At 46.4% G+C, this 12,998-nt stretch overlaps 1 protein-coding gene across 1 annotated transcript in view; it reads left to right on the forward strand.

Annotated features, from left to right (window-relative positions):
• Nucleotides 1-6: 6 nt before the first annotated feature.
• Nucleotides 7-12,998, forward strand: part of LOC135374056 (atlastin-2-like) — a 65,373-nt gene continuing 52,381 nt past the window's right edge. The window contains exons 1-2 of the mRNA XM_064607064.1: nucleotides 7-227; nucleotides 10,149-10,440. Of these exons, the coding sequence (XP_064463134.1) occupies nucleotides 51-227; nucleotides 10,149-10,440 (469 nt within the window). The 5' untranslated portion in view covers nucleotides 7-50. The remainder of the gene's footprint in view (nucleotides 228-10,148; nucleotides 10,441-12,998) is intronic.

Consider the following 12,998-nt stretch of genomic DNA (forward strand, 5'->3'; position numbering starts at 1 on the left):
GCGAAAGAGAGACGACTGGAATTCAGCTCTGGGGAAAAGTTTTCAAAGTCATGACGAGAAAACACGGGCCCGTAGCAGTCGTTCTGATGGACACGGAAGGCTCATTCGACAGCACGTCTACGCTGGAAGGAAATGTTACAATTTTCTCAATGAGCATGCTATTAAGCTCTGTCCAAGTGTACAACCTCTCCAAGCAAATAACCCAGTCCGATTTAGAGCACTTGAAGGTAAGCACAAGTTAAGTATGGAGTAATTTGATCTGCCCACTTTCGTTAATATCGAACATTTGCCAAGAGAGCTCACGGTGATGTGACTACCTTTGACGAAGGATATGACGATACATTTTTATACACTTCAACTTGATTTGTTCTCGTTTCTTTTCAATGATTGCGGGGTACTCGCCCGCTATACATGCAAAATTCTGATTTCTTGCTGCAAGTCTTCAGCTCCGTCAACGAAATTTTGCGTGGCAGATGAACATTGCGCAATGCATAAGAAATAGACGTACCACTTCGTGGTACGTCAGTGTAGGACTGAGAATGCTTCTTTGGGGTACGTTATGATGTACAGGGTGCTTAGGGCTTTGGCGGTGAGATGTGCAGACCGCGATAGTTCGGTCTGTAAGGATATCGCGGAGCCAGCTGAAGAGTGGACTGCATATTCCGAAAACACGCAGGGCGTGGTTCACACAGATCTGCGAGACTATATCATATGCGTGCTTAATGTCCAGGATGACCCTTACAACGACGCGCCGATGAGGGCAAGCGTATTGGACTGTAGCGACTAGGTCGAGAACTGGATCCATGGAGCTTCGGTGGCGACGAAATCATGCCATTTCTCGAGGGAACGCACATTGTTGTTCGAGCCACCAGTCGAGGCGATGCAAAACCATTGTCTCCATCAGTTTTCCTATACAGCTTGTCAGGCTCACAAGGCGAAATGGGGATAGGGCATATGGGGGTTTGCCTGGTTTGAGAATGTGAACAACTTATGTCAGGTAGATGGTGCGGATCCCTGTCACCAAGAAGTGTTATAAACGTGAAGGAGAACTTGGAGTGACCGCTCGTCAAGGTTTCGCAGTGATTTTACCTGATCCTGGGGACGATCGCAATTGACAAGTTTCAAAGCAGTCTTCAGCTCGATTAGAGTAAAGTCGCGCTCTATAACCTCTGGTGGATGGGGCCAGTCTTTGTGGATATCTGTTGTCATCCTCTGGACAAAACTCTTGTTAGCGGAATAGCGGAGCGCGACCGCCAGATAAATTTCTTCAAGACGATCTGATGTCATTAACATCAAGTCCTCTCAGCTAATTTGGAACAACCGTAAGAACACCCCTCTGTGGGATCACATGACGGGTATCGGTAACAGCGTAAAGTTAACGTTAAAAAATGTTTTTGCAATCCACAAAGTTAGCGTTTAATCAATGATACCTGAGACCGTCGATTTGATGACGGAAATGTCGCCCTGAAAACAGGTTATATTAACGCTGGCCAGCTAACGGATATTAAACATAATTCACGCGTTGGTTAAACATACTTCAAACGTACTCAAACGTCGACCAGAGATCATGTTTTACAGCAACAAAGGAACCTTACTTTTATGAGGCACGAGATTTACGTCGTTTTCCTGCTACCTGAATGAAGGAATTTACGTTGTCTGAATCATTAAATTTACACTATTTTCCTAGTACCTGGATTGCGAAATTCGAGTTGTGTTTTCGCTAGTGGCACAGCGCTTGGGTATCCTGCCTGTAAGAAGCTTGTAATCTTAAGATAGTAGCACGCTGTAGCATCAAGTATCACAAGCTCGTTATCAGCGTGTTACCCTCGCCACTTGTTTACCGGCTCCGCACAGGCGCCTTCTTAAGCGCATGTCAGATTGGGCGACATTCATTCTTGTCAGTCGTTGTACTTGACTCCGGAATAAAGGCTGTTCTGGATTCACCTCGACTTGTTACATGGTGACAGCGGTGCAAACTTCGACGAAACAGCAAAAGACCACAGAATCGGAACCAAAGACTCCACTCCTGTGAGGGATATCAAGTAAGATGATGCCAAATGACGTCCACGGATAAGCAAGAATCAGGGACGCCGACTGCGCTCGAACAAGAGTCACAAGAACTGATGGCACGGCACAGCATGTCAAGCCTGCTACCGCCACCAAAAGCACTAGACACAACACAAGACCTACCTCTGGAACTCGTGGGAGTTATGGCATAGGGAGTTTGAACTTTTTTCTGTGGCTACGGGGTTGAAAGCTCAACCAAAGGAGGTACAGGCAGCAACTTTCTTGGTCATCATCGGTGAAGATTGAAGGAAGATACATACTACGCTGCATCGTGATAGTGAAGGGGAACATACAGATGCGTACGTCGAAGCACATTGCAAGCCCACAGTAAACCTCACCTATCAAGAATTCATTTTCGCTTCGAGAGACCAGAAGGAAGGGGAGCGCTTCGACGAGTGGATAACAGAGCTCCGGGTGTTAGCAGCCACCTGTGAATTTGGCAGTCTTGAAACTCGCATGCTAAGAAGCCGCATTATTTTGGGCACACAAGACAAAGCCCTTCAGCAAAAACTTATAAATGAAAATCCACCTTACGAGAAGGTCGTGGAAATCTGCAGGCAGCGGGAACGCAGTCATCAAAAACTACAAGAAATTCAAAGCGACAAGAAAATAAAAGAAAAAAAGTCCGAAGTGAACGCCGTCCAGCACAATAGGAGTGGAAGGATACCATGCTCCAAGTGTGGCTACAGTATGCACAGAGGAGGCCAATGTCCAGCGGCAGGGAAAGTCTGCTAGAAGTGCGGAAAGAAAAATCAATTTTTCGTCAGTCTGCAGAACGAATAATCCTGGGCGAGCGCCGAGACAAAGAAGGCAACATAAGAAAAAATTAAGACATCTGGAATATGAAGATAAAGCCGACTATTTCCTTCAGTCGCTATCATCGAAAAGAATTGATGAGACCGAGATATGGTCCGCCAAGGTCACCATCGAGGGAACAAAGGTGTCCTGCAGGTTGGATACCGGAGCGAACTGTTCTGTGATATCGTCAGCCCTGCTCAAGCAAATAACAGACAAGGAGGCATCCAAATGCAGCGTGCCGCTGAGCACGTTCTTCGGACACAGTGAAAAAGCTGAAGGCAGAATACAACTGCATATCTCATTTCAAAGAAAAGACCTTAGCACGGAGTTATTCGTTGTGGATCGATAGGTTCCTACAACATTGAGTGGAACGGTATCTGAACATCTGGGACGGGTTCGTTGAATGATCCACTTCACCCGCGTTCATGAGGACAACCAGTTGGGATTGTACGAAGCTGCACGGCCTTATCAGGACGTTTTTAAGGGCCTAGGCAAGCTCAAAGGAATAGTCTACCACATGAGACTGAAACCAAACGTCAAAGGCGTTGCGAAGCCCGCGCGAAGAATACCCGTTGCATTAAAAGACAAAGTAAAAGACACGCTTGACCGTATGGAAGCAGACGGTGTGATATTCAAGGTCACTGAGCCTACAGAATGGACCAGTAACATTGTCGTCGTAGCAAAGAAGGAAAATGTTTGAATTTGTCTGGATCCTGCGTACATCAACCAAGCTCTGCTCAGGGAGCCCTTTCCAATGGCAACGTTAGAAGACGTTGTCCCATGTCTGAGTGGGGCAAAGTATTTTTCGACGGTTGATGCCTCCTCTGGATTCTGGCAAATCCCTCTAGACAAGGACAGCTCATTTTTGTGCACCATGAGCACTCCGTTCGGAAGATACAGATTTCTGCAGATGCCATTCGGAATTTGTACAGCGCCAGAGATCTTCCAGCGAGCCATGAGAAAGATACTCCGGGATCTAGAGGTCGTCATGGACGATGTTCTGGTTTGGGGCAGAACAAAAGCTGAACACGACGAACGCTTGCGGAATCTTTTAGAACGTTGTCGAGATGTGAATCTGAAATTAAATTTGAAGAAGTGCCACTTCTGTCAGCAACAAGTCAAATACCTGGGACAAATTCTGACACCGGACGGACTATCATTGGATCCTCGGCGCGTGGAAGACATCCGGGCTGTGCCGCAGCCGAGCAACGTGAAAGAATTGAGAACCTTTCTTGGGATGATTAATTTCGTATCCAGGTTTATTCCAAACGCAGCGCAGAGGACCGCACCATTACGTGAGTCACTGAGGGCTGACGTAGCATGGGAATGGACCAACAGACAGGAAGAAAGCTTCCAATCACTGCGAGACGCACTGACAAAGGCCCCGGTATTAGCTTATTTTAAATCCGGCGAGCCACTGACTCTTTCGGTTGATGCCAGCCAGTACGGTGTTGGAGCGGTACTCCTCCAGAAGCAACGTCCTATTGTGTACTCCTCTCGTTCTCTAACCGAAGCGCAACAAAAGTACGCACACATCGAAAAGGAGATGTTGGCGATCGTGCATGGTTGTTCAAGATTCCACGATTACCTCTTCGTAGCAGTCGAATCTGACCACAAACCAATAGAAGCCATATCTAGAAAGTCGCTGCATGAGTGTCCGCTTCGTCTCCAGAGAATGAGATTGACGCTGCAAAAATATCCAATTGAAGTCATCTACAAGCCTGGAGCACAGCTTTTTATAGCGGACGCCCTTCCCCGTTTCCCAGCACAAGATGAGCTACAAGAAGAAGCACAAGATTTCCACGTCAATGTTTTGGAAAACATGTCCATATCGGAAGAGAAATTGACAAATTTTCTTCGTGCTACAGAGCAAGATTCCCAACTGCAACAGCTACGGCGTTAAGCAGAATCGTCCTGGCCAGAGGAAAGAAAAGAAGTCGCCAAGGAACTACGAGAATACTGGCAGTACAAAGAAGAAATTCATGGGCAAGACGGCTTCCTGTTCAAGACAAACAGGATAATCATTTCTCGATCCATGCGTCGCGAAGTTCTTCGCTTGCTACACGCAACACATTGCGGAGAAGATAAGATGAAAGAACGCGCTCGTGACGTCATGTTTTGGCCGGGCATGTCAGCAGCTATCCGACAACAAGCCCAGAACTGTGGTAGCTGCAAAGAGCATAAGCCGCGCAACGCAAGACTTCCCATGATGAGTCACGAGATTCCTACCCTGCCTTGGGAAACGTTGGAAGCTGATCTTTTCTACCACGCTGGAAGTGAGTACATTGTGGTCGTAGATTATTACTCGTTCTACTTCGAGATACAGCAACTAAAGACAACGGCGGCGAAATAAATTATCTCGTTTTTGACAGAAACCTTCAGCACACACGGCATTCCTAGCAAGCTTATCACCGATAATGGGCCACCATTCAGCAGCAACACGTTCAAGGAGGGGATGAAGACGCTTCAAGTGACTCATGTAACGTCGAGCCCGCATTACCCCCGTGCCAACGTAATGGCTGAACGGAAGCAAATAAGCTACTTAGAAACTACGCTTATAACAGCGTTGAGTTCAGATGCGCACTCCTGGAATGGAGAAACACGCCCAGGGACAGAATCCTTAAGTCTCCAGTGCAGAGACGGATGGGACGTCGGACAAGAAGCCTGCTGCCAGTGCACTCGGAACATCTGAAGCCCAACATTGTGCCACCACAAGAGGTTGTCAGTCGACTGCGCGACATCCGGCGTCGCCAACGGTGTTTCTACAACCATGGCACCAGGCAGCTACCAGACCTTCATTCAGATGACCCTGTATCGGTCTGCAACTATCAAGATACCCAAGACCTGAGAACTGAATTTAAGTTTGCTTTATTGTTCATGGCTTGATTGACAAAGAAATTGTTTTCTGTAGTAGAAGGGGAGCTTGTAATCTTAAGATAGTTGCAGGCTGTAGCATCAAGTATCACAAGCTCGTTATCAGCGTGTTACCCTCGCCACTTGTTTACCGGCTCCGCACAGGCACCTTCTTAAGCGCATGTCAGATTGGGCGACATTCATTATTGTCAGTCGTTGTACTTGACTCCGGAATAAAGGCTGTTCTGGATTCACCTTGACTTGTTGCACTGCCTGTGCATAGAAGTACTGTCATCAAGCAGTAGCCTCTCTATGCGAGCAGGATGGCGCATATTCTGAAATGGAAATATGAAGGTCATGCTGATCATGTGTTGTAGGACCTACAAAGTTTTTGTGACAGTGACCACGATTCCTGTCAAAAGTTAACCTTCGCGTTGAGCCAAGTGCGCTCGACAATATCCCTGATGTCCGTTTCTGTCATATAATATGTATCTAACTCACACTTGCGTATCTATTGTGATTACCTGCTGAGCCGAATTGTAAAGCCAGTAGGTTTCCCCTGTTGGTAGGGCTGTTGTGGTAGTGGTAAGTTTGTTACATGTAGTTCCGCTCATTTATACTATTCAGCTGGTTTTGCTCCACCTGTGCGGGGTATGTGGTCCAAGCAAAGCCACTGAACTATGATTGGCCGACCGTGTCTTCGCTCCTGTATGCAATAGAGTTGGCTTGGCTTTACCCCTTCACGGTGATTAGCCCATTGCAAGCCTACTGATTGATGATTGGCTTGGCTGGTTTAGCTCTACCCCCTTATGCTAATGACCTGGCGTGGCTCCGCCTACCTCATGCTGATCAGTCCATTTTTAAGCCCGCTTATTGTGGCTCTGCTACCTTCTCTGAGGGTTACCTTGCTCCATGCAAACTGGTTGGTCCACGCTAGGGCCACTGACCGTGGTTCTGCACCTTATGCTAAATAGGTAACGTGTCTCACTGCACCTTCTGATTGCAGATCGGCTCTCCACATTTTCTAGACTTCTAACCCATCTGATTGACATGTTCCATCACGCACCAGCTCCCGTGGCTCAGTGGTTAGCGTGCTGGCCATGTCATGTCAAGTCTGAGCGGTACCCGAGTTCGAATCCCGGTGCCGGCTGTGCTGCCTGGGGTTTTTCCTGGGTTTTCCTCGGACGCTTTCAGACATATGTCAGTACAGTTCGCTTAGAAGTCGGCCCAGGACGCACATTCCCCAGGGCTTCCACATATGTGTGCCCTTTCCCCACCACCTGCTTCTTCGAGCTGCTCGGCAGCAGCTGCTCTACGGCTGTATCTCATGTGTCCAAGCTAACCTGGTTATAATGCCACCAGGTCCATCGACTACACATGGTTGCACTTCGACGTACCTCACGAACGAGAGAACTTGGTCGAGATGCGTTGCCACATGTCAAGCTCCTGTCACACAGCAAACAAGTGGCGAGGCCTCATAAGTGAAGTCTTGGATCAATACCCATCAGCCTACAGGGAGCAATCATTGCGTGAGCTTCATGAAATATGTCGAAATAATGTGGTCAGCACAGATCAAAGACAGCGAGCCGGGGAGCACTGGATTCCCTACACAAAACTGAAGGATAAACTGAGTTACTTTGTTTCCTTGAGCGTGCCGCACATCCAAACCGAGCTTAGACGTCTCATCGTCGACTAATACAATGGTGTCTGTATTCACAACTTGTATTCTTCAATGTGTGGTGTGCATTGTTGCATTGCGACATTGCTGACGAAAGGTAAATCACTGAAGAGCATTCTATCCATGTGTTCCAATAATGTCGGCGCTAATGACCTAAAGTCAATAAAGGTGTGAGAACGGTTGTCTGTTGCTTAGAAAAACGTGGTATCCTCTTGTTCAATATATAGCTTCCTATCATAACATCCTGTCTATACAGGGCAGGCCGGTAGAAACGCAGCGAACCGATAGAGGCAATTACGTTCTAGAGACTTTGCCACCATTTAGGAAGGCTTTGCATGATTTTTAGTTGACGGATTTTCAGAATTTTGAGCATTTTCAATTGGACTTAATTTTTTTTTATGATCACTCCCTTTTACAGAAATATGAAGTCCTCCACGGACAACCACTCACTTGAAATGCTCACTCTTTCTTCTAAAAAAAAATATGAGGTCCTCCAGGTACAACAAACACACCGAACAAAAACTGTACACGAAGGAAGGGAGTTGCTTCAGGACAGAAACTGCCGATATTTCGAACAGAGACTGTTCTTCTTGTGGGGACCGTCCTCATCATTGGCATGGTACTTAAAGCGTTAGGTGTGATGTGTTTAAAGGTTCATGCAAATTGTGGGTCAATAGCCCGGAGGGAAGAAAGGGTCCGTGCGAGGTATCGCAACGGAAGTAGTCGAGAAAAACAGTGAGAATTACGCTGCTTGATTTTAGCAAACATTCGCGCGCCACATGGGTGGAGCCACCAAATTCTCAGAGGGACGCAGTCAGTGGGCCCGCGCAGAATGGGCCAATCATCGTGAGGTGGGCGTAGCTATGAAAGTTCGTTACCATCAAGGTGCGGAGCTAAGCCAACCAATCATCGCTCAGTAGGTTTGGAATGGGCGAATCATCGTGAAGGGGCGAAGCCAAGCTAACCATTAACATAAAGGGCGGAGCTACGACAGTCCAATCAGATGGCTTATAATTGGCTTGTGTTGAATTAGAACTAGATTGTGCTGGATGAGAGCTGACATAGAGCTGGTTTGTGTAGGATTAGAATTGGATTACAGTTTGGTTTTATTGGTTTAGAAACAGTGGTTGAAGTGTTCGATGGCAATATACATACTGAAATAAACATTGACGAGCGTCAAGTAAGTTTCTTGACGGTAAATTACGCTCATCAGCATTTCTACAAATTGCATGATATGGATAGGTGGTCATTGTTCACTTGACATGCTTTCTGGCCGACAATTCCGATGTTAATTTGGTGTTCTCAGGTATGGAGAAACGTGAGGTTGACTTGGCAAATTAGCGAGATCAATTTTAAAAATTCAATTTATTGCAGCTGAAATTTGACAAAATCGGTCTTTCCTGGTGGCCAAAGTGCCACAAGGGCAAATGCAGCAAGCGGCATCCTTGTACAATGTCTATATTTTTTTTCTATAATTCACGGACACGTTACAGCGAGCTCCCTGTATATCTCTGTTTTTGCTTTGTCAACCTAGACACTCATTGTTCATGATAAGAAATATGGTGAAGAATAAAGACGAGAAACCACCAATGAGAAGCTGGTGACTGAAGTTCATGATATATAAAAAGCACACACGCGCACATTCCTCAAAATAAATATATAATTCACTGTAAGGTATTCGGTTGCGCCCCTGGAACCATACTAGATGTGTTCCTGGGAGTTTTGCCGGGGAAGTTCTGAGGATGGTACACGAACTCTGATTTTATCGCTTTTCTGACAAATTGAAGACCATTCGGTGTGTGTGTGTGTGGGGGGGGGGGGGGGTAGTGTGAGGGATCCCATTCTTATCCCAGAATGACATTCCTGAATAGCCTGGGGAGATCAATGTGTTCTTGTGGGTAGAATGTGCTCCACATTCTATAGAGTACCGGAGTGACAGCATCTGGTAAAGTGAACTTGTCTCAAGCGCTAACACAACTGAGCTGCAGAAACCACATCCAGTCACATTCGATTAACTAATGTAGCATCCTGACTAGAGGTGTTAGGGCGGCATGCGTCGAGTGAGTGTTGGATCGACTCCTTTCAGCAGGATGGGGGAGAATGTCAGAAAGAGTGCAGGTTCAAACAGTGCAGGCGCCGCAGGATCTGCAGCCCTGAAACGGTAATCGTATAACTGAAAGTAGATTTACGCGTAGGGTACGTACGTCAACACTTGTGCGGTATAGGGTAAGGCTGCGGATTTATTCCGGGGAATGCCGACGCACTCCGCAAGAGTAATGTTTACCTACCGCGAGCTGCTACCGCCGTCGGCTGTCATCCACCCCGCAACATTGACCTCCGCAAGTCAGTGCACTACCGACTGGGCTATCTAGATAACTGATATATATTCACATCCTTTACGCTAACAACATCGGAATATATTACTCAGGTTACAACACAGCCTTATACTCTATATCGCAATCACGCCTGAAGTATGCATTCAGACATGTGGGGCTGTACGCCATACGGAATGGCTATATATTTTCCTGTTGTGCTGCTTGCGGAAAGAAACTCGAACGTGTCCGGCACATATGAACGCTGTAGCGATGCGTGACGTTGATACGCAAAGAGTAATATCATTGTCTTATCATGAATGAGAAGAAATGTCTTGTAGTGACGAAATGTACTGAAGTGGGAAAAGAGACATTGAAGAAAAGAGAGTGTGTTCCTGTTCTCAGACTGCAGTATGTAATGACTTTTCTTTTTCTTCCAGCTATTTGCGGAGTACGCTAGCATGGCAAGAAATAAGGAGGGTCAGGGGAATGAAGTCTTCCAGAAGCTCCTGTTTCTCATTCGTGATTGGCAATATCCTGGAGAGAAACCTTTTGGACTGGAAGGAGGACAAGCGCTGCTTCGCCCTTGGCTTGAAAGGAACCCCGCGCTGCCTCGTGAAGTCTACGAGCTGCGTGAAAACATCAGATCCAACTTCGCCGAAGTGAGATGTTTCCTCATGCCTAGACCTGGTGACGCGGTAGAGAACACTAGCTTCGACGGAAAGCTTCGAGGTAAATTTACTGTAAATTAGCTTTCGTACATCCTTCTCCGTAAAGCGTATAAGAGGTCGTAAAGAGAAAACAATGTTCCCGGTTCATATATCCATACAGATCTTATACAAAAAGAAACACATACTAACTTTAAAGGGGCACTAAAATGGAAGAACAACTGGCTCTCGTATGAAAGTTCCTGTTTGATTTAGTACGGTTAAAAAATTGGTGCATACAACGCTATCGTTTAGAAGAAAAACGCAATGAAAACAGGGCCGTCTTTGGTGGCAACGAATGGCATCCGCAGGATGCAACGCTTGGCGGCATTCAGTGTGACAGCAGGAGAAACGCGCGCATAACTATCATGGGCCAGGCGAAAGGGCCCAATCGCAGTGTTCAGTATACGCGCAGCATGATGGGCACCGCTGTATTGTTCAATACCGATTCACTGAACTGCAGTTCACAACAGTTCTCGCAAATGCGTCATTGGCAACATTTATCATTACGTTCTCCAGACACCGACGCCAGTCCGCTTCGCAACGCGACGCGCACAATGTTTTTCATAGGGACTGGTCTATGGTGTGGCACGAGCAGCATGGGCTAAACACACCGGTGCACAAGCTAAAGCGTTGTTGAATGCTTGGCTCCGAAGCAAGAAGGAGCACTGGATATCGATTTTAGCTTCGTAAGCTTGGAATTAAGATAAGAAGTACGGAATTAACAAAGCGTGTAAAGTAATTTGAAGGGAAACTTGTATATATATTTTAGTGTCCCTTGAACCGTTCCGTGTCTGCCCTGCTTTCCGATAAGTGCTCAGGAATGAGTCTTTGAAGAAACATTTATTATAAATTTTATTTTATTTTATTTTATAAACGTTTATTATGTTTATTTATAAATTTTCAAGGGAAAATATGCAGCCGTTGCCCAAGTACTGAATGATACCCAATTGCGAAAACGGGCACTCCAAACATCAAAGCTGTTCCAGCAACTCTTACTCCTAGAAAAGCTTTGTGTACTGAATGTACATATGCATTTCCCAGGCATTGCATCCATGTCTTGTATGCTTCTTGCACTGTCTGCAGCGGCCCTACTTCCTTGGAGCACTATAAAATGTCCTTGTTCCGTTCTTGGTAGAAAACAGATGTCGCCGAGTGGACCTGTTCTTCTGAACGGACCATCACTGGCTTAGCTGGTCATACTTAGGGCGACATCGCAGCTCCAACTGAAGTCTTAATGCTGCTTTCGGAGCGTTTGCAGAAGGTTTTGTATGCCAACTGTAGGATGGGACAAGCGTAAGAAGGTTGTGTTGTTGACTGATTAGATGAGTCACAAAATTAGTGAGCCCATCTTCCTTATCTTTTAGCCTACCACTCCCTATATCCTTAATTTACTGATTTGCTTTATTTTTCCCAACCAAGTCAACAACTGAGGCCAGTTCTAAAACTCTGCCCCATTGCTTTTGCACTTGAGTGTAACGCTGTATCGTGTGCATCAGAAGAGCGTCAACACTCCTGTGCTTTACAATTAACTCACCCCAAAATTCCGATAGATCTCCTCCTTGTCTTGTGGCGATAGTATATTCTAAATTGATTTAACTGATCTGCCAATTTAAATTTAATAATACCCTCCACTACCCTGAACCCTTTACACTGCGACTGTTTCGAGAAGTTTTTTGCTCCTAACCTTAGCCGCTCCCTCCCAAGCCAAGTTGGTACGTAATAACTGATTATATTTCTCATTCGTAAGAAGGTTTGTGAGCATTTGCCAATACCATTTCGTGCTAGTAACGACTGGCCTGTATTTATTGACAAACCCACCAACAAGTCCACTCCAGCCATGAAGCTGTAGTCTAAACCTGTGGAAGAGATGGTGTCTCCCTACACGTGTCCTGACGGACTTTGATGGTATGTCCCAGCGGACAGTGCGTGACCCCACGCTAGGTGGATGCCGGGCGATAGTATCCGTTGAACTGATTGGCTTGCTCCATGGCGTACCGGCGTCGCATGGCCGTCGTCCACGGGCAGATACAAACCATTGCATCATTGCAGGTACAACAACCATCATTGGTTGTTGTACCTGTACCTTCTTCCGCTCACTGCGGCCTAGCCTCTGTAAGCAGGTGCACCACATCGAAGCTAGAAGCTCATTTTTGACGAGCGCATTTCTCAGTTGCTGCCACCAGAAGGCAGCTGTCTCACCGGTCAGAAAATTTTTGAACCAAAAATCCCCCAAATCAGGGGACTTGGTTAGAAAAACTGAGTGGGCCTGTTGGCACATAACTATACTTGTTGTGCTGGAGCAGCCCGTCCCGTGTACGTGTACTCTTTATGTGTCCTTAAAACTCCGATTTATTCGTATATCGTAAATCAGGGGACGTTGTTTCAGGCTGAGTCGCGACTGCAGGTATGGTGGAACCCTCTCGTTTTACCGATTTTGCACCGGAGATGCGCCTTGTCTTCTTTTTTATGGGGTCATGATGTTCACTCTGTACATACGAACAGTCCGACTGCTCTTCGAGTTTTTCAGTGAATTTCCACTTGTTCTTCCTTCCACTTTCAAGTGTAAGTATAGTGTCCTTG

This window comes from Ornithodoros turicata, unplaced genomic scaffold (assembly GCF_037126465.1).
Source record: "Ornithodoros turicata isolate Travis unplaced genomic scaffold, ASM3712646v1 Chromosome41, whole genome shotgun sequence".
NCBI lineage: Eukaryota > Metazoa > Arthropoda > Arachnida > Ixodida > Argasidae > Ornithodoros > Ornithodoros turicata.